Raw genomic sequence first — 25871 nt, 5'->3', positions numbered from 1 at the left:
CAGCAAAACTGGTTCCAGAACCTAGATCTAGGAGAAACTAGCAGAAGTATGGATACAGAACAAGGATGAACGTGGCACATACTGCCTTGTTATGCAGGAAGATGAGTGAACAGGAAAAAATTGAGACGGAAGGGGGAAAAGAACAAGAAAAAAAAAAATCCAAACAGAAGTTTCCTGTATTTTATCTTTTGAGATAAATAGGAGGCCCTGATGCACAGAAGCCTTCAGACCCTTATAGGGGGAAACAGTCCTCTAAAATTCACTCAGATCTAGATTATAATCTTCTAAACTCATCTGCTGTGTCATCCTGAAAGTAGCTGAAGGCCTGAGGCTCCCAGAAAACCTTGAAGTTCTGATCTGGGGCATACTCAGAAATGTCTCTGAGTTATCAGACCCCAGCAGCTACATCCCTGCCTCTCATCTGAGTCATACCAGGATCTGCGTTGTTTCTCTTCACTTGCCTCCTTTTTGGAGGCCAGTCCAATAGGCAAGCTCAAAGAATACCTCCTGGATTAGGATGTTCCCTCTGCACAAGCGCATGTGCAGCTTTTCTGATCGTTCTTTAGAGAGAGGATTATTGGGTAGACAAATATTTACTCTAAAGCAACTCAACTACTAAGTGGTGGCCCTTTAACAACAGGACCTTACCCAGGCTTTATTATAGTATAGTATAGTATATCATGTTTTTAAAACGATATACGTAATCTACAAAGGAGAAGGTTTCATTAGCATCTGGCAGCTGCTGTGGACAAACAAAAAAAATCTTAAGTGTAGGAGAGGATCTATTTTGTATAAGACACTGGAGATCCAAACATACTTACGTATTTGAGGAAAAGGTGTAGTTCTTTGTGCTCTTTGGGATTGATTGTTGCCTCAAACAAAGGTACAAAGATGTTCTCCAGCATCCTCCCAAAACTAGGCAGAATATTTTTTGACCTAAATATATCACTGAAAGGGGAAAAAAAAAAATACACAGCGTTCTGACTATTTATTCTTTAATTAACTGATGTGTTTCCTCCACCTTTACATTTTCTAATTACTTGTATATATTTTAAGGCTTCAGTTCGACCAGGATTCAGAACTCCAAAGGTTTATGTCATGGTAGGGATGGTCTCTGTTCCATGTCTCCTGCAATGCCTGGTACTCTGGCTGATCCAGGCTATGTTGAAGCTCCTGGGTGCTCCAACAATACAGGCACTAAACAGTGGTAGATGCCTTCTCGAGAACAGCAATCCAAGTACTAAAAGGGGAGAGGAAGGATTATCCCTTGTGAAAGATTCCTTTTTCAAAGTTGTAACTACTCCCAATGAATAGAAAACGTTCTGTTGCTTTACTGAGGCTCTCAGAGAAGACGCATAGAACTTTACTGTGTCATTAAGTACTTTACTGAAGTTGCACTCCATTTTGTACGTAAGAAATTTCTACATGAGAAATTAAAGGAGAGAAACTTTCTCCCTAATGCGAAATATACTCTGGGAGGATATATGTGACCATGACAGCTCTGCTGATGCTCAGATTTCAGCTACATAATTTCAAAACATGAAGCTCAGCTATTAAGGCTAACAAAATTATCACAGGATAAAGTATTAGAAAAAAAGAGCATCTAATGTAGGAGTTATAGTCCCAAAGAGTGCTTAAAAATTAAGGCGAACTGATACCGATTTAAGCTTGGAGATCATAACAATTTGCATTGCATTTCCAAGCTCACGGATCATTTAGTGACTGATGTTGAGGAAGTTCAATGATACAATTTTGCAAAAGTATTTTTCACTCTTTTTTGGGATTCAGATTTGATTCATTTTCATTACTAAATTACATTTGAATTTGCCTTTGAAATCAGCTTAATTTCACCCTATTGTGATTTCTGTTGTTTTTAGTATCTTTGGACTAAGAAATATTTTACAGTAGTTTTGAATGGCTTCATAAAGAATACATTCAAACCCCTTCCTCAGCCCTCCCCCCACAACTGTCAGGAAAACTGTAGCAATGTTAAAGGAAAAAAATTGCCAGACTGTTACTTACAAATAGAACTACAGGACAGCTCATAAATAATCTAAAGAAACATCAGATATTAAAACACATCCATTTTTTATGATTTCAGACTGTTAAAGTTACTAAGAGCTCCTGCTTACTTACTAGATTCTGGGAACCTGAATTATCCAGCGCATGTTAGGTGAATAAACTTTATGTTTAATGAACCATTTTGCCAAGTTCTGCCATTCATCTGGAGACCTTCCATAAATGGACAACCGGGGTTCTGTGTACTGGTATTTACTTTCTTCTAGTTCACGGGCTACTTCCTATTGAATAATGAATATATTTACTTTAATACGGACACTACAGATCATTCACAGCTAGTACTATACTATATTTGTCATTGTCTTTTCCTCAGACCAGACATAATTCTGTATTGTCACCCTTTAAAGATAAAGGGAACCTCTTGTCTGTTAATCCATTATTTTATTTTAGATATTTAACTATTCTACCAGCTTGTTGTTTCAGAAATCATTTGAGTACAATTAAGTGCAACACCTGGATTTAGAGGACCAGATCCTTGTGCAACTACTGTTAATACCATTGCAAGACTTGCGTTTAATTCTGGTAAATCAGAATGATTATACTTTATATTTTAGTAAATGACTACATAAAACGTGCAGAGCAATGGAGAGATTGACCTAAAAATCCATGGCAGTAAGTAACGTTAAGGCCATTTATTTTAGACAAGTGCTTCTATAGATCTAAAAAGAGATGACATCCAGCTCAGGAATACTACTCACTCTTTTGCTCAAAGAAGAGAATGTGAAGCCTGTGCCAGCAGCTAGCACTAACCAACCACATCCTAACTAAACATTAAGCCAGTGATTTGCGCCCTGGCTGCTCTCCATTAGTTTGAAATTGCACACAACTCTGCTTTGAACTCCTACACCTGTTAGAGCTCATAAAACTATTGAGAAAGCAGCAGTGGCTGACTTACAAGAGGTCTTTTCCTGATGATTTGCCACAACAACCTTAATACCCGGGAATCACTTAACCATTGTAGTAACGGTAGACATAATTATGACATCACGAATCTTTCACAAAGCCTGATTTCTCTACAGCTGGAAAAGCACAAAAATTGTTTACCTTGACCATACGTGCAAAGTATTCACCACCAATGTAATTCTCAGTTTTCAAATACAAATCCCTCAACTCACTGGCACCAACTGGATTGTATTTAGAATTGAATTTGTCAAATCGATGAAACGTTTGACGACCCTGTAGGAGGAAAAGAAAGCAATCCTCACAACACTAGCCAAATAAACATGGTTAAAAGTACACAAATAGTTTATAAATTAAATTGCCTAGCCATAGATTGCACAGGAAGGAAAGAGCCTATGCTATCTTACTTCAAGCATGCAAAATAACGCATGAGTTCAAATTCTGATTTAATAAGTTATCATGCAAAAAATTGTAGAAACCAGCATTTTACACTTACAGATTATTGCTTTTTCTCTTTTATTTTGATAATAGACTTACTGCATGAACATCTAAAGAGTCTACAGTGAGGTCATACGGGTCCATGTGAAGGCTTTCAAACACTTGCTTTAAAGTCATCTTCTTGCCTTTTTTCTCTGCAACAATCCTGTCTGGCTCTGTTTGATAAGTGTGCTTAATAAACCTCAACAAATGTTTCTGGTTCATGCAGGCAGCAGCATGGATATGAGTATCAACCTGAAATCAAAAACAAGGTTATTCTTGCTCATCATCTGTATAGATACTTTGCTAACTTTATGTATGTCAGAGATGACCATTGCTGAAGTCTTCTAAAATATTCCTTAAGTAACAAAGGGATTCGTGCCTAAGCAAGTCAAAATGTTTCAGCACTATGAGATTTTGTTGGGGGGGGCGGAGGGGAAGTTATTTATTTTTACATTACAAATGAGTTAAAATAGCCCTCAATTAATAGTTTCCTTCTTGAAAAATTTTTTGGAAAAAAAAAAAAAAGGCTTTTCAAAAAGTTAAGATATAGTACAAAGGCAAATTATGGAATCCAGGTTCAGATTAAATTTGATGCCTTCTTAGAAAGAGCTCCCTAGCCTTTTATTTCATCCCTGAAATCAATGATGCCTTTCTAGTTATAGACTGTAGTTATAACCATCCTCTCTGACTGAAAGAGCCTGCAATTCTCATCTATTTCCTGCAGCATAAGTCTAAAAGTTTCATGTGGTTGAAATACAGTAACAACTTAGGCCACTAGAACCGTAACATAAATACCTGAGATACTTTTTCACTATTTTTCCAAGTTTAATCATAATATAGCACTCATAATACTGATACAGACTTTTCAGTCCCTTCAGATCTCTTCATGCGCTAAAGAAAGTACAAACCTCACAGAAGGGCTGAGAGCGCTCCTTTGTTTTTTCCTGAAATCTCTATTAAAACAAAAACAACAAGAACCAAATAGCTTACACAGGTCTGCTCTTCTTTTGCTCAGAAGCTCGCACTGCTATTTGGGCAGCCTATATGATAACGTAATTTCCTTGCAATCAAGGGTTCATTATCATAACTTCACACAGATAAAGAATAGAAGAAAGAAGAACAAGTATGTTTCCCAACATATCCTGCTTGTTTGCAAAGGCAAGTAATATTAATGACTTCCTGAGGACTAAGTACCTGAAAGGCAAGAAAAGGTCTTAGTTAGGATAACAGCATTAAGGAACCTCACAGCACAGCAATAAGCGAGCGGAGCCACGGAGCTGCTGCTCCAAGTTGCATACGCTGTGAAGCTCCTTGAGAAATTCTGATTGAACTAACCAGGAGCTACAGATACAGCCTATTGCCAGACCTGGGCAAAACAACAAAAGGACTCAAACAAATTACTATCAACTCTTAAAAAAAAAAAAAAATGCCAGTTAGATTTCATCGCTGACAAAACGTGGCACAACAGTGGCCCTGGGGACAGCTTGGCAGACTCTGAAATTATCTTCAGGTTCAGGTTGCCAAATCCTAGCCACAGCAGATTCAGCTCAACCCAGTAGCCAAAGCGCTACAGCCTTTTGGCTAAGCTTCTCGTTTTCCTCCAGCCCAGATCCTACCTGGACACAGGTGCCCATGAGCACAGGGATGTGGTCAGAAGCAATCACAACTTTCCCTATTTTTAACATCCTGCTCTGTGCACCAACTGCTGGGTACCAAAGACAAGTCTTACATGAACAAGACCAATTAACAGAAAGGTTCTGCAGCAGAAGCAGAAAGTAACATATAGCCTGTTTGTAATACACATTGCAAGGTGATATAGCAACAAAGGCAGGGTAGTTCACACAGTCAGGCTAAAAGACACCGCCTCTGTCATATGTATTGGTAGGAGATTGTTTGGAGTCATTGTAAGTAACACTTTACCATAACATCTTATGTAAAACTGTAGCTGAAAGTGCTGCGGTAACTCTCAGACGGAATAACAAAGGAGCTTCAAAGCAGAAATTAGAAATAATTTTGCCTCTAGACAACAGTTAACACAGCTGACAGAATGCACCCAGTTCTGCTCTTGACATTTAAAGGTTTAAAAAAACAACAACAACAACAAAAATTCTGACAATGTTCCCAAGAAATTGGGACAGGAGTTTGAAAACCACACTGTCACGTGATTGCAAAAATACAATTTATTTGGGTTTTCAAGGTGCAGTTTGGAGTTGATCAACTGTATACAGCTATTTGTACGTCCAAAAGAGACTATGAGGGAGAAAGGGGGCTTTCCAATCTTGCAAAAATGGCCTAAGACGACCTGATGGTTGGAAATTAGATACCAGTTCCTAAAAATATTTAGGAATTTACACTAACACTGGAACAGTTTGGACCCACTGCATGGTGGTTTTTAAGATAGGAGTAGCTAGCATTCCTAGAGACATACTCCCAAGAAGAGTTGCATAGACTGTATGCAAGAAGTCACAACTAGAATGGATTCTGAAACCATCTAGCCAGGAGGAGTCACCGAAACTAAATTTCCGCAAGAATTCTCATCCAGGACTCTCCACTGTCCAGGAACCCTCAAACTGGAAACATGGGCATTTGCAACATGAGACCCACGTGTTCTCCTTTGCCCAGTCACTACATGTGATGCTTTCAACAGCAGAAATATCCGATGTCCTGATCTACTTTTTCCGCAAATCCTAATCCCTACAGCCTGATAATTAAAAAACCTAGACAAATAGCTAAATTCCCAACCAAAGAGGGAACAGATCATAGAACACCTGGGTGGATGACAGCCATACTCCTGCAGTGTAAACCTTAACCTATGCTATGACATACAGTCCACAGAAATGCCACTGTTACTTGGCAGGTGTAGTCATTTATTTTGTACATGCAGATGTCGGTGTGTCCTTCTAAAGGTAAATATATCTCCATGCAAATATTAATAGACAGAAACTGGGTCCCAAACATTTATATGCAATTGTTAATCATTGCCTAGTTCAAATAGGCTAGATGTTATACAGCTGAAGCAAGAAACAGTCCCATCTTCAAGTATAGAACATGAAGAAAAAAACTACACTGCTAATGCACAATAAACACTGCTAGCAGCTCTGCTGATCATGTTATTATGCTCCTCAGAATATTTGTATACACGTTTGAATGCGAGTGCATTTTATATATGCTTACTCAGGTTAAAAGTTTTCTGTTTTGGAAATAGATATTATTCAGTAGGAGGTCTTCCTGGACCCGTGAAATACTACAAACTACTGGGTTTGGTTAATTTTTATGGGACAATGAGATAGCAGTAAGTAGATGCCAGCATAAGCGCTAAGCATTCAGGAAGAGCAAATTATAAGCATAGAACGCGAGCTGTAGGGAACCTGAATAAGTGCAGTTTATTTAATTTCACAACGTGTTAGTTCCAATGGTAGCTCAGCTACTGAAATACATGAGTCTTGCAAATAAATATTTCCTCTTGGTTTAAAATCAACATGAATTCACTCCTGTTAGGAGGACAAAGAGGGAAAGGGAGGAGACTATTTTGTTTCTTTTGTTTGCTTGCATGCAAGAATCAAATGACGGAGTCATAACTGCATGTCTTTCAAAGTCCTATTTCTCTGAGAAACAGTTCCGCCTCCAAAGCGTGCCTCTGCAATTCAGATTTCCAGTGAACTCTTCCCCAGTCCCCACAACCACCATATCATACACAGCTCTATGGCTGAGAGAACCTCATTAAGCTTATTCTCTGAGAAGCAAGACTTGCCTTTTTTTTTTCCCCCTCCCTCTCCCTACATATTAGTATCGCCCAAGATCGCTTTCCTGGAATCTCTCTCATCCTTTTGCCAAAGGATATTCAGTACTTTGGCTACCTTTTTTAACTACCTAGTATATGTCAACCTTTAGGCAACGGTATCTTTACAACAACAACAAAAAACAAACTCAGAGAGAATACCCCACACCCTTTCTTTCAGTCTGTTTTTAGAAGCAACATGACTTTTTTGGAAGGTATTAATGACTTGAACCTTGACCTATTCTAGCACACAGTTTCCATTAGGATGTGCTTTTATGCATGCATAAATCCACAGTTCAGGATGCAAAGCTACCTACATGAAGCATCTAAACACAGAATCCTTTGACATAGCTGATATTTTGCATCTGGTTTGTTTGGGGATTTTTTTTTTTTTTAATTCTTATTTGAAATGTTATCATGTAAGCAAATTGTAACCAAGTTCTTACTATTGATTATGAAAGGCAACTACATGGAGAATTGGAACCAATTTAGTTCACTTACGAGTCATGAATGCCCCCCTTGGTCTCCTTCCTGCTCCAAATAGTGGCTGACATCAGTTTTCTTTCATTAAGGGATGGCAGAATTCCCTTCGCTCAGCAATTTTTCATGTAACATAGCCATACGTTCTTCCTCTGCACCTTCACATTTCAGATCACCCCCTTCCTCTCCTTAGTGGCCTGAACACTTTTGCCATTCTCCGTTAGCAGCCTTTGTAAATGGAGTGCTCGTACTGCTCAGTCAAGACAGCTACATCCACATACAGCTTACAGCTTGAAGGAGTTCCCATGGCCCTCCAAATCACATCTGACCCTCCCCAGCTTCCCATAGCCACTCAGCCTCTCTCCTCTTCCCACATTGCTTCTCTTTCCTCCCACTGCCTCTCAGATCTCCACAAAGCATCTGTCTCAAATCTATCTTATGGACACTTATCTGTGCATATCAAACATACAGCATTGCACTGAATTAAGCACATGCTCTAGATTTAGAGCAGTAAATGATAAATAGAGCAAAACAAATACCATGAGCAGCTCATTAAATGATACTGAACTTTTCCAGTACTTACATTAGCAGTATCCTCAGCTGTAAACTACCTGACATTCTCCATACACACTCTTCAACCTGTAAATATTTCTTGCCCAAAAATCTATGAGCTTCATAAGCTTCTTGTGTGGCTGTTCTCATTGCAAAACACAAACATTACAGGGTTTGATTCTGTGCGTTCACATGAATGCAGAAACATCCTGTTAAGAATAATTAATCTATCTTTCCATTCCATTTCCATCTTTCTAATTACTAAAAGAAAGTACAGACGAAAAGGGTATTTTTTTTTTTATGTTCTGTACACATCTCTTGCATTATAATGATCTGACTTTTTGCCTCATCATTATTACTTGCTCACTCGCAAGGTTGGTGGCAGACAAGAATTTACCTCCACATCTCTGCAAGGTAGAAGGGGAGAAGTAGCATGCACAGTGGTTTAAAAGCACAAAGTCCTGCTTTACTGCCAGTTAACCATGATAAGGTGCAGTTACATGTAATGCTAACACTGTAGCACTGGTGTACAGAGGCATTCCTGTACCTTGAGTGTGATACTAGCCCATAAGTCTTCCTACTTACTTACTGTCCCTTTTGGTTTGTACGTGGAAAAATTAATTTCAAAGTCAGTAGTTACCAAAACCAAAAATCTGCAGTCTGGAAATCCATTAATTCTGCTGGGTAGATTAATTTCATTCAGTTTGTTGCGAGATCAGTAGAGTTCAGAAGTATGGAAAACCTTCATTTCTTAGAAGTAACAAGTGGTATTTCAAACCTGTGGTCACTAAAAAAACCTGAAGTTACTTACTTTTTTTTTTTTTTTTTAAACCAATACATCTTTTTTCTTTTTTTAAATCAGTCGTAGCAATCTAGACCAAATGGCATGTTACAGCAGCAACCAGCTATTGCAACATACAACTCAGCCGGGCTGAGTTCAATCACTAAACAAGTCTCACTGCATTTAGAAAAGTACAGCAGAAATCTGACCAGCATTATTTGCTGGCCGGACAATCAAAGCTTATTGATTTTTCCCATTTCATTTTTTTATTTTTCCTGGTTTAATAGGCATGCTTAAGCTCATCCTCCTCCAGTGAGCTCATTTATTTAATAAATCCCAAGGCAAGGCTCCCAGTAAATATGCTCCCAGTGCATATTTGAGGTATTTGACTTAACCAGAACACAACCAAAGATAAGTTTTGCACTAATCAGGCTGGAGCTGGAAATTTGTTTCCTAATTTCAGCCACTTGAGTCCTGTTTGAGTGAATTATCTATTAGATCCTCCCATCCATATGCTTAACAGATGAAAGTGTGAAATTAATTAAAATTTATCTAACAACCCATCTGCTCCTAGCCCCGTGATGGACATTCAAACTCATTTGTTTAGTAGGCTTTGTGATTAATGGCTTATTACAACAGCCGCAAACATCAAGCAGTTTTCTAGTAGTTCTGACACCTTCTCACTAGCAGCCAGCACACGGGACACTATAGCGAATAGCCACACATTTTCTGGATGTACTGGCAAGCCAAAACATAACCAGAAGGATCCAAGTATTGACCCAAATCCCAAAGCAGTCTTTCGCATTACCAAATCAGGACTTTCAACTGCATATAGAAACTGCAAAATGGGCCCCAAGTGGTTAAAAATATCAGCAAGAACGATTACTTTGTGGAGAAGTCTCATTTGTCAGCCTGAAGCAATCTTTCCGATAAAGTAAATTCCTCTAAGGTTGAAGAAAGGGAAGCAAACTAAGCAGCATAACACTATTGCTTCCATACTCTTAAGAGAATGCAGTTCCCTGGTGTGTGAGCAAGTCAGGAAGTGAAACCAGCTTCTTGATTCCCCTACCTGACCCCTCATTACATCCCAGCGTATCTCAGAGGCACTTGAGAATCTAACTCAAACGTTAGGTCAGCCTGAAAGTTAAGTGGGCAAATATCACAGACCCTTTTTTACCACATGCTGATGGCAGCACGCACCATCAGTTCAGTTTCTATAGGAGGTTACTTTCATTTCATGCGCATTTGTATATGCATATTTTCAGTGTGAAGTACAATTTTTATCCAAAATACATACAGCTGTTCATAATACAGTCCATTAGCACTTAGCTATATGGAAGCAGGAAAGTGCATTTGAGCTATCTTTAAGTGAATTAAACTGAATTAAACCTCTATACGGATGTTTTTATTCATAATCAAAGTAAGCCTAATTTGATCAACTGTTTCACTCCTTTAAAATAATCCACATACAATTAAGCCCCTTTGCTTCTAAAAAAAAAAAGAAAAGAAAAGAAAAAAAAGAAACAAGAGAAGTTTAACACAATTCATTTAACCTACTTACATTCAGATTAATTTCCCTGAGTGTTCCCATGTAGAAAAACCTGAATATTCTTAAATTAACATGATCTAAATGAGTGGTATGCACACACCACTTCATCCATTTCATCTACACTGCACACAAAAAAGGCAAAACTACTGAAAATATCACTGAAAACAGTCATGCTTTTAATCCTTTAACACTTACCTTTCTCACATTATAAAAGTCTCGATGGGGATTACTCTTCAGTTCTTTAAATTCAGACATTTCATTTAACATCTCATGTAAACTGAATTTAGATTCTAAAAAGTTAAGTCGCCGATGGCAATATGTTTTTCTGGGGGAAAAAAAAAAAAAAAATCAACCCTTTAACTGTGACTTCAAACTATTTGTATTTCAAGTTCAGGAAAAAAAAAAACAAAAAACTGTTTTCATAGTAAAAATGAATTACTTTTTTTTAAAATAAAGACTAAGACCACACCATTCTTATCCTAATGACTATCAAATATGTAAGTCGATATCCAATACGATTTCAGGACAAAATTACTAGTGAAACTTCAGAGCTATACATAAACGTTATGTGCTTTCATTTTTCTATTTTATCACCATACCTGTGCATAAACTGCAGTTCTTCTACTTCTGATTTGGCCAGAGAAAGCATAAAGCCTATATAAAAATGAGTTATCCAGTAGAGCAGATAATCTCTTATACAACAGCAACAGTATGCAAACAAGACTTATTTCATGATGGAAATACAGATTTTTTTTTAACCCAATGTTTATTTGCTTTTCAATGGGAATACTAGAAGCCAAGATAAGAACAAATATCATTTCATTTTTGATGCCTTATAAACACACTTATAACGTAGAAATATCTTTTCTCAAAATACTTTTGCTCTTTTCAAAAAATCATGAGTTTTTGTTCCTGCCTCCTTATTCATCTGGCTTCACTTTCATCTTCTGTTGTGTTTCTTACTCTATTTTTAAACAATGACATGGTTTTTCTCTTCACCGTCTGTTAATTCTTATCAAATGTACAATATTTTTGTAGCACTATAGTGTAATAGGCAGCCTTCTTTTTTCTGCTTCTTCGTTGACATTTTCTATCAATGGAACACAGAACGTCTTTGTTGGGTTATACTATTATTCAAGAGACCAGAAAACTGAGGAATAAGGGCAACATTTCACCAGTTTAAGGACAGCAAAGATTAAACAGCAATGGGTTGGTTCTAGATCTCCAAGCAGCCCCACGTGCAATAGACAAATGACAGGAAAGCACTTTCTGTGAACAAGGAAACAATACAGTATGAAGAGTTTATGCAACAGGATTACTGAAAAGACTCTTCCTTTTGTTTTATGTTGTTTTCATCAGGGAGTATGAATCAGCCTGGAAGAGCTTAATCTGAAGAGTGAAAGGAGATGACTGCTCCTGTGTTCAGAGAATGAGTTTTCCAGCACGTCCTACCAAGGCCCTTTTTTCTTCTGACTTCCTTATAAAGGCTGTTAACATACACTGCAAAAGAAGGGTCTACAGCATGAGTCTTTTTTTTTTTTTTTAATTTGAGTTTTCCCTTGTTGTCCTTTAACCTTCTCAGTATTTGTCTCTCTTGGAATATATCACACTGAAACTGGAAACGCATTTACTCATGGCATACTGTAAACAAGCATACTTATGCTGGCTTTAATCCGGAGCTGGAGTACCGATAATAATCAATGGCAGAAGCACAGACCTTTACTCTTGACGAAGTGCTTAGAAAACGGGGAAGGTCTGTTCAGCCCAGATGCTTCACTGCTATCAATGCAAAAGGCAGGTGGAATATGCTGCAGGTGTTAGACTCAAAGAGGAAAGAATGTCTCAGGTGTGATTAACCTGTCACTGTAAATGACTTCATTTCTCGAAGGCAGAAGGCCTAGAAATGCAGTGCAGGAAGGGAGGGCAGACAGTCTGAAAGAACAGTCTAGGTTCCTGCTTTGTTCCATCCTAGAATGGATTCTTTTCCTTTCCTGTTATTGAGGCCATATGACACTCATGTTTCCAGTTTTCAGCTGGGAAGCAAAATTTGTTTTACACTTAACCTAAAAATTGAATTCTAAAATTTTTCTTATTCACTTGGCAGAGACGTTGGCACACCTGACAAAACAATGACAGTACTACAGTTGTTACACTTCTGGGTTTTTGGGAGATTTCCCAAGAGTCTGAAATTTCAGACCTATTGTGATTGTGCATGCACAGTTCAGTTTTGTAGTGTATGAGTCTTTAATTCACATCTAGAACAAATTAGACCAAATACTTATGTTGCTGAGTTATTCTGCTATGTATGTTATACGTGCGCAGGCTTTCTCTTCATGCAGCAGCCAGGTCAGAGCAGACATGAAGGTATTCCAAATAACTGTTCAAAAACCTCAGATTCGACATAGGCCAAAACGAAGGTTAAAAAAAAAAGATGAGGTTCAAATTTCAGTTCCCAGGCCTCAAGAAGTCTTTTTCAGTCAGATTTGACTTGAATCATGTGGCAACATTCAGCCAATTTTTGCTTTTCTGTTAACTGCTTCTCATTTTTGCTATGGCTGATGCAAAGAAACTAAAGAAATAAAATATAGCTGTATATTTTTCTTCCTTTGAGGTCTTTGTGATGCATTAATGCTTGAGAAGGGCAAAATAAACATGATTACAGAATGAATACTTTGAGGAATTAAGTGTCATAAAAGTGAGAAGTATTAAACTAAAGATAACCAGCTGCCTGAAAGGGGAGGGAAGAAAAAAAAGAAAGAAAGGAAAACATACGTTGGACCGTCTGCAATTAGAGCAAGAACATGGCTCAGGTCAAGAGTATAAGTTTCCAGGTCAGGGTATGGCAGGCTCCGAGGATCATTCAGTTCCATCGTTTCCTTGTTATCATAAACAAAGGGAATGCCACCTTTCATCTTGATAACATAATCCAAATTGTCTGGAGCATCATCAAGATTGTAAGGATCTTCATTTTCTTCTGGGGGTGAATGAAAATCTGGAAATAAATGTACATAACATTTAGAAGAATTAACCTACACGAAAAACAAAATAATTGCAAAAAGGACTTTCTGCTTCTACAATTATTTTTTTTAAATAAACCTCAATGTTAACACTTGCATTAAAATCATATTGCTAATGACTATAAAAGATCTGTTGTTACAACATAGCTCTATTCCAACAGGCTTATATTTAACCACAGTCTCTCTTTAAGCCATTAAGTGTCTACCCTAACTCAGATATTACATATTTTTAGAATTCTCTGAACCAATAATGTATAAATAGACATAATACTATTCTTTATTACTGTATGATGGCACAAGTTTCAAAAGAAGTTTCCAGAAGTACTTAAATTAAGATGGTTGAAAGTACAGTTGAGATTTTTGAACAAGAGAACAGCTGTTGATTACATATCCACCTTCATTATTTTCTTTTCACCTTCTGACTTATTCTATCCATATATCTTTTTCCTGAAACAACGGAAGTGTACTACATAATACCACGTTTGCAGCAAAATGCAAAAAAAAAAATCAATGACTGTCCAGTATGTTTTCAGTTTTTAATTTTTTCTGTTCCAAGTTTCACATTATAGACAGGCTCTATACCTTAAGTCCATTAGTGATTCTCCACCATTTGCTAACAGAATAAATTATAGAGACAAAGACACACAGAAGAGAACATCACAAACACCCAGCTTACCTTTACTACAGCAGAATACAGGTTTAGCTCTATATTTAAAAAACAAACAAACAAACAATCCCCCAAACATAAGGAAATTCACCTGGATACACTTCATCTTCAACTTTCCATTTTTCATCTCGCATGCTGCACAAATATTGGGAGGTTGTTCTTGGGAAGCGATGGTAGGCAAGACGTGAGTACTTCTCTCGAATGAGAAGAGCTTTCACCAGGCTCTTGGCAGCTTGTTCATAATCATCAACTGTAACCTGAAAGGAAAGCCTGGATAAATACTGACAAAAGAAAAACGGCATTTTTGGTCACAAACTGAATCCATGCCAGTAACAAGGAGACTGGATTTCCAGAAACATAAACATATGTGATTTGAGCACAAGGTTCTTACCCAAGGTCACAGAAACCAATTGACAAAATGGGAGTCCAAACAGAATTTGCATAAAACACACACACAAATTCTTTTTCTGCCCATACACTATGCATATATTTAATGCCTGATTATATTTTGTCTTTACTGATTTATGTATTTATGGGAAAAAAGAGTAAGAATTTTGAACAATTTTGACTTCAATTGTGTTTTACAAACCAATGCTTTCGAAGAGCATTTCAGCTTGCTGCAGAGAGCCAGAATAGACTATCATTTCACACTTTATATGCAATAGCTGCTAGTGGTTTGAATTGTTTTCCCCCGAGGTACAGAAAGGAAATAATGAAAAGAGTTTCTTACCCCTGCACAGTAGTCCCCACTAATTGAAACTCTCTGAAACTCTGGTATGTCATATGGCACTTGGACTGGCAGAAAAGCACTTGGAAGAACTGGTGTTGTAGGAGACAGAACAGGATTGACTGATGGTGCTTTCCATTCCTGGGTTGGAATTTGTAATGACAAAGACTGGGATCGAATCATCTTGAAACTTTCCTTCCTAAGAATCCGTGGTATAAAGCATTAAATAAGGCATGGTATAAAACATTATATACATTGAAAAACAGCAAAGAAATGACTTTCTACAAAAACGTCACCAAAAAAAAAAATTCTCATACCACAGGAAAGTGTTGGTCACAAAATATTTAGGCTTTTATTCTATTGACTTTTTTACATGGTATATGTTATTCGTGATTGTACTTACCCTCCACATGAATTCACTATGTCATAACATATTTACAATCACTCCAAGATGCTATAAAAATTTGTTTTGCTTCACTTACAAATTCTGTATCAGCAAGTCACTGTATAGAAATAAAATGTGATCCCTATGCTTATTTTAGGAGTTGATTCTTAAAGTGTGGTAGCATCAGAATTTCTCAAAGCATCAGACAGAAATAAGTGAATGTTACATAAAGTAAGTTGTTATATGTTACCATGCTCTTACACAAATTTGTCATTCTTCCCAAAACAAGCAGGATTTAAAAGCTCACCTAGCTGTCAGACAAGACTATGCATCAAAATTTCACAAACAGTCATTTAGTTAAGCTTGTAAGTAAAAGGATGAACAAATATAGTTATTCCTTAGGTAGTATTTGATAAGACTTCGGGAAAAGGCTGTTGGTTACCAGAGCAATAACATATAATGACTTTGATATGCAAGTCCATTCCTCCCCCCAGTGCAATAAATGGTTAACCACCACAGATTTAAAAACTTTTCCCTTTCTTAGCAAAACTGTGACATGTGTGTACCTTAGACAAAACAGCTACAGAAATAGGTATTTCAGAAATATTTTCAGAAATATTTTTCAGTGAAGTCTTTCTAATATCTCAAATGAAATTTTGTAATATCTCTAAAAATTTAATTAATTTTCCTTGTCAGTTTAATGTATTTCAGTCATATAATAAACCTAATGTGATAAACTATCTGTAACATCACTTTTGTGTGCTATGAACGTATTCCATCTCCTCATTTTATAAACTACACACCAAAACCTTAAAATGTTAAGTCAGAGCCATTAACAAAAGAATACTGGAATACTCTCCGGAAGCTGTGTATTACTTCTGTGACATTCTGACGAATAAGAACATGCAGTGAGGGTATGACTAATACCCTAGGACCAAATTCCATCCTTTCTCAAGTACTTGTAGCCATCTTTGAAATACGTAATGAAACTCCTGAAACACGGTATTGGATCACCCGCAACTGAAGACAACTGAAGTTGTACTCATGCAACTGGCCTCTAAAGCACACGTCAGTGCTGTAGGACAAGAATGACTGTGTTCTGTGTCCACAGGTATACAACATACATATAATATCCCACTTCCCACAGCTAAACTTATACAATACTTTAGGTATAAAAACACACAGTTTGATGGAAGATACTTTTATGAGGCAGTTTGCTACATTAAAAATGAAACTCTTATTATTTCAGGAGGAAAGACATACCAGCTAGTTGCTTGAATGACAACATCTAGTTTTTCTTTCTGCGCTTGTTTAGTTTTATGAACATGCCAACTGGGAAACCTACTTGCACAGCTCAAAACCAAAAATCTCAGCCTGTATCACCAGTGTGTCATAGCTTAGTTTAATCAAATTAACTCTTCTCCCTTCTGTTCCACAAACATGATGCCAAACGCTGCCCAACTGATGGTCTGGAGCTTAACAGGGCACATCTATTCAGCTCCAAACAATTTCAAAAGCTTTCTACTTTTCCTGCTTTTTGATGAGTCTGCACAAATCCAGATCATTAGTAGCAGACCGCTGCTGAGCTCATGTGACTCTAGCAAGTAGTCTAGGCTGTCCACAGAGGTGAAGATACTGTGACAGCCCGGAATCAGGGCACCATCACCTCCTTCACAGAAGCAAATCATAGACCAAATCAAGTGTGGCTTTACTTGATTCACGGGTAAAGCAAAGGTAGACTGTATTTTGACCTAGGAAAATAAAATGAGCTATTTTAAAAATTTGCACTTTTATGGTTAACTGACAGTGGTTAGATTTTTATCTCTGTGAGTTAAGGAAACCTATGAATAACCTCATTATGCCAATACCACTTTTCAGTTTCTCCCTTGGTGTTAAATGTCAAGTCTGCTTTCATCTATTTTTACAGAGACTAAAAGAGGTATCATACTGCTGTCATTTTCCTGTGTGTTAAAATTCTCCACTTCTCTAAGTGACACTAGTATATTCAAGGAAAAAGAGGTCTCCTCCTTTATTTTTCTTGACTCTTTACATCAAAAACAATCTTAGAGGCCCATTTATTTCTACTCAGCTATGCTGTTTGTTAAACTTGCATAAGCAATATCTATGCTATTGCTGTAAACACAGCTGATGAGATGACCTCACCAGTCCAAGCTCCCTAGGGCCCATCCCCAGGCCATCTGCATAGCACGAAAGGACATCACAGAGGTGCCCTTGGTACCCACTGTTGACCTTTCTCCTGAAGTAATATCGACAGGTAGAATGTTATTTGCCCAATATTTCAATACTAACTCAAACTCACTTTAAAACCATTTTCCATTAAGAAAGCAACTACTGAACCAACCTTTTGGCTGTTTCCACGGACTGCTGTTCTGCCAGTTCTTTCTGCAGTTCCCTTTCCTTGGCCTCTTTCTGCCCAATAGGGCAGTCTTCAGGAACGGTGAACAGTGACAAGGCATCTTTGCTGTCTTCTTCTCGGAGGACTTTAGCAAATACCTTCTCTGCTAGAAGTCGCACCTGTTCATCAACCTCAGAGATGTTCAGCTTTGGAAACTGTCTGGGCATCTCAGCTAGTAAGGAAGACAGTTGACAAAATTATAACTGCAAGTAGAATAAAGATATGAGAGAGGCTTTTTTCCATGGTACTCCTATTGAAATTAAGAGCTTAGAACAAGAGCAGAATAAGCAGAATAGCTACACAGAACTGCAACTAGCATAAAGCATGCAAAAATCAAGTGAACCAACTGAGCATCTTTGCTTGTGAATTTGTGAAGTCACAAGTAAATTCACAAGCAATTTACTTGCTAATTTGTGAATTAGGAACTCCTTAGTATGCTCATTTACTTTTATTTTTTCCTCCCAACTCCTAACAGAAATATGGTTTCTAAGGTTCCAGTTCAGTTGGAAGTATAAAACACCCAAAGGAAAATTAAGAAATAGAAGGAACATTCTGTGGTAGCAAGGAATAAAAGGTAGACCTAACAGGTGAGGCTTCCACTGCCGAATAATTCTCAGCTGACTTGAAGAAGTGCCACGTGTTCAAACATAAGTAAAAGATGGTCTTGCGGATTGCTTTGGAGAACATAACAAAGGCAAGGGTTTAACGTTTTTTATGTTTTATATTTTTAATTTCTATTTAAGTAGCCACTCATTACAAAATATTTTCATTTTGTTATAGGAGCACTGCTGAAAATATAATCCCTCGTGTTTCTTTTATAGTTTCATTGCTTTATTTAAACCTCATTCTCACACACAATCTACGATCTGGAACTTGACAAATACGGTAGCCTTCTGGAGGGGAAAAAGATACAGTGCATACAAATTACTTCCAGCATTCTTATGTACTATAAAGCCCTTTTAAATGCCTTCAGTATGATGGTGTTTGTAACAAATAAGATTCAATTCTTACTATATAAGTTAAAAATAGAGCTGAATATGTCACAACAAATGGATCCAAACATTGCCAGAACGTGGAGAAGTTTAGGTCCAAAACTGGCATTTCAGAACCCTTTTTAGTTTCAAAAAATACAAACCTATTTGGTAAGATGGTATTTATTTAGATAACTTGATCTATGCTGAAAGTCAGCATGGTTCATGACAGCGCTTAACCACTCTTAAGGCATAACTTATCAGTGCCCCCATTACAGTATTTCTGTGGGCATGCTGCAAGTTTCACATGTTGATATGTGATCCTTTTGATATGTGATCCTGTTTTCAGCCTAAAAGATTCTAATTAACGTCCACCTGTTTTCCCAGTTGCTTTGAGAACACTTCTGCTTTTATTCTAAATGCAAGTATGCTATTAATAAGTGATGAGAGAAATATGACAATTTAGCTATTACCTACATTATTTTGTGTTCTTATTTTGTGACCAATCCAAAGCCCAGTAGAAAAACTTCACTGACTTCAATGAGCTGTGGATCTGACCTCATGAAATTGTTCTGCTTGCAGAGTATTTGTTTTGCAATTAATGTTAATTCGTCATAAAATGAAGTATAACACAAAAAATATACAAATACATACATGCTTACTTGAATGATTCAATGACAATGCACTATGATGTCTTAGAAGCATGCAAACTTCGACTCAGTTCTCATTTCCAAACCTCAATGAAGTCATGGGGGTCTTTCCACCGACCTCAATGGACAGAGTTGTCAGCAACCCTAACTGACACACAGAGCTGCCAGCAACAAGGACCTCTTTGGCCTCTTCAGCTGGTGGCAAAGCAGCTTTTAGAGTTAGTAATTCAACTACATTAAGAATGCTTGCAACCTGAGTAAAACACAGATAACAATGTTTCTTCTGCTGCTAAATCAGCAATTAAATTTTCTTCAGTACCAACTGACTGGGAAAGTCAGGTTGAGTTTGTCATCAGCTGAGCACTTTCCCAGGTTCAATAAACCTAAAAAAAGTCATAAGACACCTCATGCAATGCTCATACAAGCTGTACCATCCCAAACTGGAAAGGGATGAGGATCTTATGCCCCTACAGAAGGGCTGTCCTTTACCCCCAGAGGTGAGAGTGACTGGAGAGGGACAGCCAGGCATTTTAACGGTATCAGAAGGGGCTTTTAACATCATACAGTAAATCCTGCCTTTTCCTAAGTCTTTCTTTCTCAGAGAAAGGCTCCTTTGGTTGCTCCTCAGTCCTTCACCCCTTGCAGAAGGGAAGCATGCTATGGCTCTTTACATATGCTTAAAAAAAAAAAAAAAAAGTGGGATGATTATTTAAAAGGCAGTTATCGATCAGGAATCTAACGGGCTTGAATATTTAATGAGCACACGCCATCAAACCAAACCGCCGGGCTCTCGGCGGGCCGCCCCGCGCGGGCGGGCAGAGCCGGGCCCGCAGATCCCCCCGGGCCGGCCGCCGCCGCCGCCGCGCTCCTCCCGCCGCAGGACTTACCCAGGGCCGCGGGGAGAGTCATGCCGCGGCCGGGGCTGGGGCAGGGCCGGCCCCCGCCCACCGCCGCCCTGGCCGGGCCGCGAAGGCGCCTTCAGGAGCCGGGCAGGAGGGAGGAGCCGCTCCCCGCTGCCGCATTCACCCGCGGGCCGCCCCAGTACCGCAGTGCCGCCGCCGCCGCCGCCCCGGCCCCGGCCCCGGCCCTTTATGGCCCCCGGCCCGCGCGGGGCCCCGCCGGGCGGGCAGCTGCCGGCTGGGCGGCCGCATGCCGGCCCGGGGCCGCTCCGCAGCAGGTGCGGCCGGGGCGGAAGGAGGGCGCCGCGCGGGGGGAGAGGCCCGCGGCGGCGGCACGCGCGTCGCTGCCCGCTGCCAGCGAGGAGGGCGACCCCCGCCCCGCCCACCGCCGCCGCTTCAGGGCGCGGCCGCGAGGCCGGCGGCGGTTGGCGCGCTGTGGCGCGAAGAGCCGTTAACGGTCGCCCGGGGCGGGGGGGGGGAGAGGGTGAGGGGAGGCGCGCGCGTCCCGTGCGTACCTCAGTCAGGAGCGCTCCCGCTCGGGGCCGAGGGGCTCGGGACGGGCTTGTTTCTCTCGGGACGAGGGAGGCGGCCCCGGTTTCAGGCACTGTCCGGCGGCACCCCGCCCCGCGGCTGTACCTGCGGCCACAGGAGCGGCCGGGCGCCGCCCGCCGGCCGGAGCGGGCCGGGCCGGGCCGGGGCGAGGGGCTTCCCGCCGCCGGCCGCCGCGGGGTGGAGGATGCGGCTCCGCCGCCTGTGCGGGAGCCGGGAGGATCCGAGCGAAACCACCTTCCCCCGCGCCGCGGCAGCCTGCTTCCCTCCGGAGGCTTCAAGACAGAAGTCCCGCTGTCACATGGCTCCTCGCAGGCGTGGGAGGGCGCTAACCTGGGCGGGCGGGCGGTCCGCCCGGCCCCCGGCCCGCCGCCGCAGCAGCCCGGTGAGGGCCACCTTCGCAAACGCTTGTTTGAAAACTCCTCCTCAAAAAGCGCTTTAATACAGAAAACTTTCGTTCGAGACCAAAACACCCTGAGGTGGATGCAAAGATGACATCTGCTAAGTAAGTTTGTTGACAACATATCCCTATCAAAAGTAGTTTCAGTCATCTTCGTCCTTAAGTATAAAGACAAGATTCAGGTGCTGGTATGTATTAAAAGGCAATTATAAAAATTAACTTACCAAGTAAAGATCCCAATACAAATAACTGCTAAGAATCTAATACAATTCCAGGATATAAGAACACCTACACGTTTCATGTGTGTTGTAGATGGTTGCATGTCTGAGGCAAACTTCTGTGCTAGGAAAAATAAGTTACTTCTGAAGGACGTCACTGAAGGTCAAAACAAGCATGACTCAGCAGGAATGAGGGCCTTAACGTGAAAAATAGTTTGATCTTATTTGAAGAGATTTCAGGCCCCGAATCTGAAAGGTTTAGGCATCTTTATGATAAGTTTGGGTTAGCATACCGGAAGTCTAATCCTAAGGTATTTAAATACAAAAGTATGTTTAGAATACAGGGAAGCACTGGGAATGTGGCAAGGGGAGAACCAGGGCCTTTGTGTAAAAGAACAAAGAGAGTAAAAATGTATCTCCCAAAACATGAGCTTGGATACTTCTCTGGCCTGGGGCTGTGTCCTGGATGTACTCGCAACTTTGTAAATGAAGAAATGTTCCATTCATAAATCTCAAGGTTTTTTCAGCTTCAGAAATTCCTTTGCCTCACACAGTTGGTGAAGAAATTGCAATAAAAACAAATTGGATGACTGTACAAGGTTTGAGCTGGGAAGAAGGCCAGATGTTTTGAGTCTTATACTAGTAACAAGATGGTCACCTTAACGTGCCATGGGACTCGTAGAAGAATAAGTAAAAAAGCTAAGAATGAGGGCCGCAGCTATTGTACGTGACGTAGAACTGCCAACCCCAAGCATCTGAAAATGAATCAGCCGTACAAAATCATAAGACTGACTTTAAAATAATAATACTGAAAAAAATAGACTTTGGTTCTTCTCTTGGTTTGGAATAAAAGGGTCATGCCGTGTGTATATGTTTCTCCCACAGTAACTCTGAATGCCTTCATCAGCTGCTGTCAGGCTACACCCAGACAAACCATCTGCCACCCAGGAAACAGCATTCTGTAAGTGTCTGTAAGTCTGACTCATGTTTGCCCTGCCCGCATGATATGTGAGGAAGGGACACCTGTTATTCCTGGACATTCAGTACACTCATTGATTGCTGACATGTTAGTTCTGCTCCTTTTCTCCTGTTCCCCTAGTCTTTCTCCCAGTCACCTCCCTGAACTTGGCCAAACTTTCTGCCTTCCCGTCCCGGAGTTTGCCCTACAATAGGGGCTCTTTGTCGGCCCTCTAATCATAACTGTGCCCCTGCCTGTTGGACTCGGGAATCCCATGGCTTCTTGGAGTCTTGGTCTCAGCTTGGCAAATGAATCTTGTCTCCGCACTTCATTCATGTCAATTCTAACCCCTGGACACAAGAGCTCTCATGCTTTTGCTGGCTTTTTACCAACCATGACAAAAGAATATGGGTCTCAAAGGTAACTGAGCTTCTGCGGTTTTCTTTCATGAAAACAGGCAGCTCTGATTGCCCCAAGTGAATAAAAGGCTGTAGTCTGAGTTCATGTTTTATGAACACCTGAGGATTCACATGGAAGGGAGACCTTAAAAATGCCTTAACAAAGCAAAAGCTTCTATTAGCAATGACATACAAATCCATAAAAACCTAGGCCGCTTGTTCTAAATGGTCATGGAACTATTTAAATGAGCTTTTCTTTTGTACCAAGCTGAAGTGCTGGAAAGGTTTAAAGGCAAGCCAAGATCACAGCCTAGTAAACACAACTGTAGCAACTTAAGCATTAAGAAAAAATGCTATTGTGAAATAGTGCATGGATTGTAGGAATAGGGTCATGATAATAAATTGACAAGATGATGCTCCAAGAACTCTCACGTTTTGCAAAAGCAGTTATATCAGTATATCAAGCAGTTATATCAGTAGTTATACAAACTGTGTTCAGAACAAACATTGGGCTAGTGAGTATGGCTAGTTTTATCTCCTGACTCTGCCCTCATAATAAGCAGTTCACATGTATCTTTGGAAAATGGAAACAAGACTTTTTAGCTGACAGCTATGAAACAGCATCTTTGCAACTGTAGATGCTCTTGTACATCTCTATTAACACCTGCAAAATATAAAGCATTAAACTTTCTATCTAGATAAAGATCACCCCACTGATGCCAGGCAGCACCTTGTTAAACACTTACTATCTCGTCCATAAAGGAGTCTTTTTGCCAACCTAGTTAGTGGTTAGTTTATGCTTTGATACATCTTATTAAAAGTATTGCATCTCCAGAGTGATTCTAAATATTCTAATTCCTGATATAAAATGTAAATACTTTCTGAAAACATCTAGGTTTTGGTTCTCTGCTTTGGTGTAGCAATAGCTCCCGCAGGCAAATTTTGCACTGCGTAAAAATTTATTTCTTTTTATGTTTTAAATCTTATTATGCAGCAAGCTATCTCTGCCTTTTGCAACACAATTACAACAGGTTATGTTTATTTATATTCTTCAAATGGTGTGTTTCCACTATGCTTTCAAGCTGCTTTAAGCCCTACTTTAGAGATTAATCTTTTGGTGACAGTAGTAAACTCTTGATTAGTTCTAGTGTAGATGATATTTGGACTGCTCTTTCGCAGTCAATCTGGCATTGTGACAAGAAGAAATTAAATAAAAGTTTTTGTAAGATTTGATTGCATGTCATTATCCAAAGAAAAATGAGATAAATAAATAAGATCCTGATTATACATTTTGTATTATTAATGCTCATTTTTAGAAACAGGTAAATATTATCTAGAAGATGACCAAAACTGGAATGCACATTCGTGAAAATTAGGAAAAGTTTTCTCAATATCACTTCAAATTGTTTCAGTTGTTATAAACCAACTACTTGTGTTCCAACACTGCATTAAAAGCTAATGGATTTTGAATTTTTAATAGATTCCTATTATTGACTGTGTTATTCCTAACAACAAAACAGCTAATGGATCAAATGAAATATTTCTGTTTATAGTGGACCCATTAGTGACATCCAAGCAATACTAGACCTATTACATGCTGTTCTGATCTTTGATCAGTGCAGTTAATGGTATACTTGGCACAATTACATTTACCTACTGAAGAGTAATTGATATTCCAACACCAAAAGCATGATGAACAACAGTAGTTTCCAAAAGCTAGAGAGGAGGTTTGTGCTAAATGTGAAATGTAATTGAACTGCATTCATTATCAAATACTCTCCTACTGGGAGGGAAGAGCGATCAACGTTTTAAACAAAACAATAGATGAAAATCGTAGTGACTCCAAAAAGGGAGAAGATGAATCCACTGAGTGACTGAGATGATACAAAGCAAATCATGCGTATGTTTTACAAAGCCAGTGAATCAAAAGACATTATGTTTCTTACCGTTGCTTTTGAAAGAAGAAGAATTTTGTAGAAATTAATGGGATATATGAGTATTCAGTCCTATATACGCTCAGTTAAGAACTCCAAGTACAGATGTTTGGATCTTTCTCAGTATTGAGTTAAGCTAGACTCCTAAATCTAACAGTTTGGTTCGAACTCTAAATATAAGCAGCAAATTCTCTATGTTTTGGAGACAGCTCAAAATCTTTCCAGAAAGTACTCTAGAGAGGCAAAAAGGAGGAGACAAGTTGGTCAGGCCAATTTTTGACAAACCCCATTTTGGATGGTTGTGGTGTCAGAAGTATGTACATACAGGGTACATCTAGGCACATGTAAAATGTGGCTATGATAAAGGTAGGGATTTGAAAAACATGTAGGTAACCTCAGTCTCTTGAAAATGACTTGCACTGACGTTAGATCTTATAGTTGATTTGGAATCCTGTTTCTCTTTTATTCCAGCCAAATGAAACTCTCATTTCAGAAAGAATACCTCCAAGTATAATCGTTCTGTAGGACATTATTATAAAATAAAAAACATGTAGTATGCAAATGTAAATCTGATGTTGAAAACTAAAACAGAAGTGACAACTATAGAAATCACAAAAGGATGTGAATGTTGAATCACTACTTCAAAAATGAAATAGGAATGTATCTGTACTGTCCTAAAAATCTCAGTCTGAAATAACATAACAGAAGTTTTCCACGAGTTTATAAATGGAATATACCCTAATACTTTGTTGCACAAGAAAGTTTTACAAGCAAGATGGGACGCTTTGGTGTGTTTGGAAGTGTAATCTGTCATTCAGATATTTGGAAAGCTTTCTTTCCCAACCAGTTGGCAATTCTTTGCTTTGTCACAACAGCCCAGTGAAAATGCTAATTTAAAACCAGTTTATTTTAAACCTATTTAGCTTGGACCTTGCAAGTATTTACCCCTAATGGATGACTGCCTTGCTTTGAAATTATAAATAATTCAAATTTTGCATCTGTTTTAAGAAGGAGATATTTGACTATATTAAACAAACCTGTATGTAGAGCTGAATGATCTTTAATCTGATTCATAAAAAGCAG

The 25871-nt window shown here is 39.2% G+C and overlaps 2 protein-coding genes across 8 annotated transcripts in view; one reads left to right on the top strand and one right to left on the bottom strand.

The window, feature by feature from the left end:
* Positions 1-16132, top strand: part of RNF141 (ring finger protein 141) — a 43013-nt gene extending 26881 nt beyond the window's left edge. For both annotated transcript variants that reach the window (XM_068945083.1, XM_068945084.1), the window contains exon 6: positions 11959-16132. In XM_068945083.1, the coding sequence (XP_068801184.1) occupies positions 11959-11992 (34 nt within the window). In that variant the 3' untranslated portion in view covers positions 11993-16132. The remainder of the gene's footprint in view (positions 1-11958) is intronic.
* Positions 1-20986, bottom strand: part of AMPD3 (adenosine monophosphate deaminase 3) — a 30812-nt gene extending 9826 nt beyond the window's left edge. For 5 of the 6 annotated variants that reach the window (XR_011141382.1, XM_068945075.1, XM_068945078.1 and 2 more), the window contains exons 1-10: positions 20320-20453; positions 17758-17983; positions 15014-15209; positions 14375-14540; positions 13372-13591; positions 10795-10924; positions 3517-3711; positions 3124-3255; positions 2137-2300; positions 822-948 (exon numbers count right to left, since the gene is read on the bottom strand). Coding sequence is in view for 5 of the 6 variants with exons in the window: in XM_068945075.1 (XP_068801176.1) it covers positions 822-948; positions 2137-2300; positions 3124-3255; positions 3517-3711; positions 10795-10924; positions 13372-13591; positions 14375-14540; positions 15014-15209; positions 17758-17983; positions 20320-20341 (1578 nt within the window). In the remaining variant the exon portion in view is untranslated. Of the gene's footprint in view, positions 1-821; positions 949-2136; positions 2301-3123; positions 3256-3516; positions 3712-10794; positions 10925-13371; positions 13592-14374; positions 14541-15013; positions 15210-17757; positions 17984-20319; positions 20454-20846 lie in introns of those variants that run through there. The other variant, XM_068945076.1, reaches the window with a different exon arrangement.
* Between the last annotated feature and the right edge of the window lie 4885 nt (positions 20987-25871).

Source organism: Struthio camelus, chromosome 5, assembly GCF_040807025.1.
Source record: "Struthio camelus isolate bStrCam1 chromosome 5, bStrCam1.hap1, whole genome shotgun sequence".
NCBI classification, from domain to species: domain Eukaryota; kingdom Metazoa; phylum Chordata; class Aves; order Struthioniformes; family Struthionidae; genus Struthio; species Struthio camelus.
Note: the sequence above shows the minus strand (reverse complement) of the source record. Positions and strands in the feature narration are given on the sequence as shown.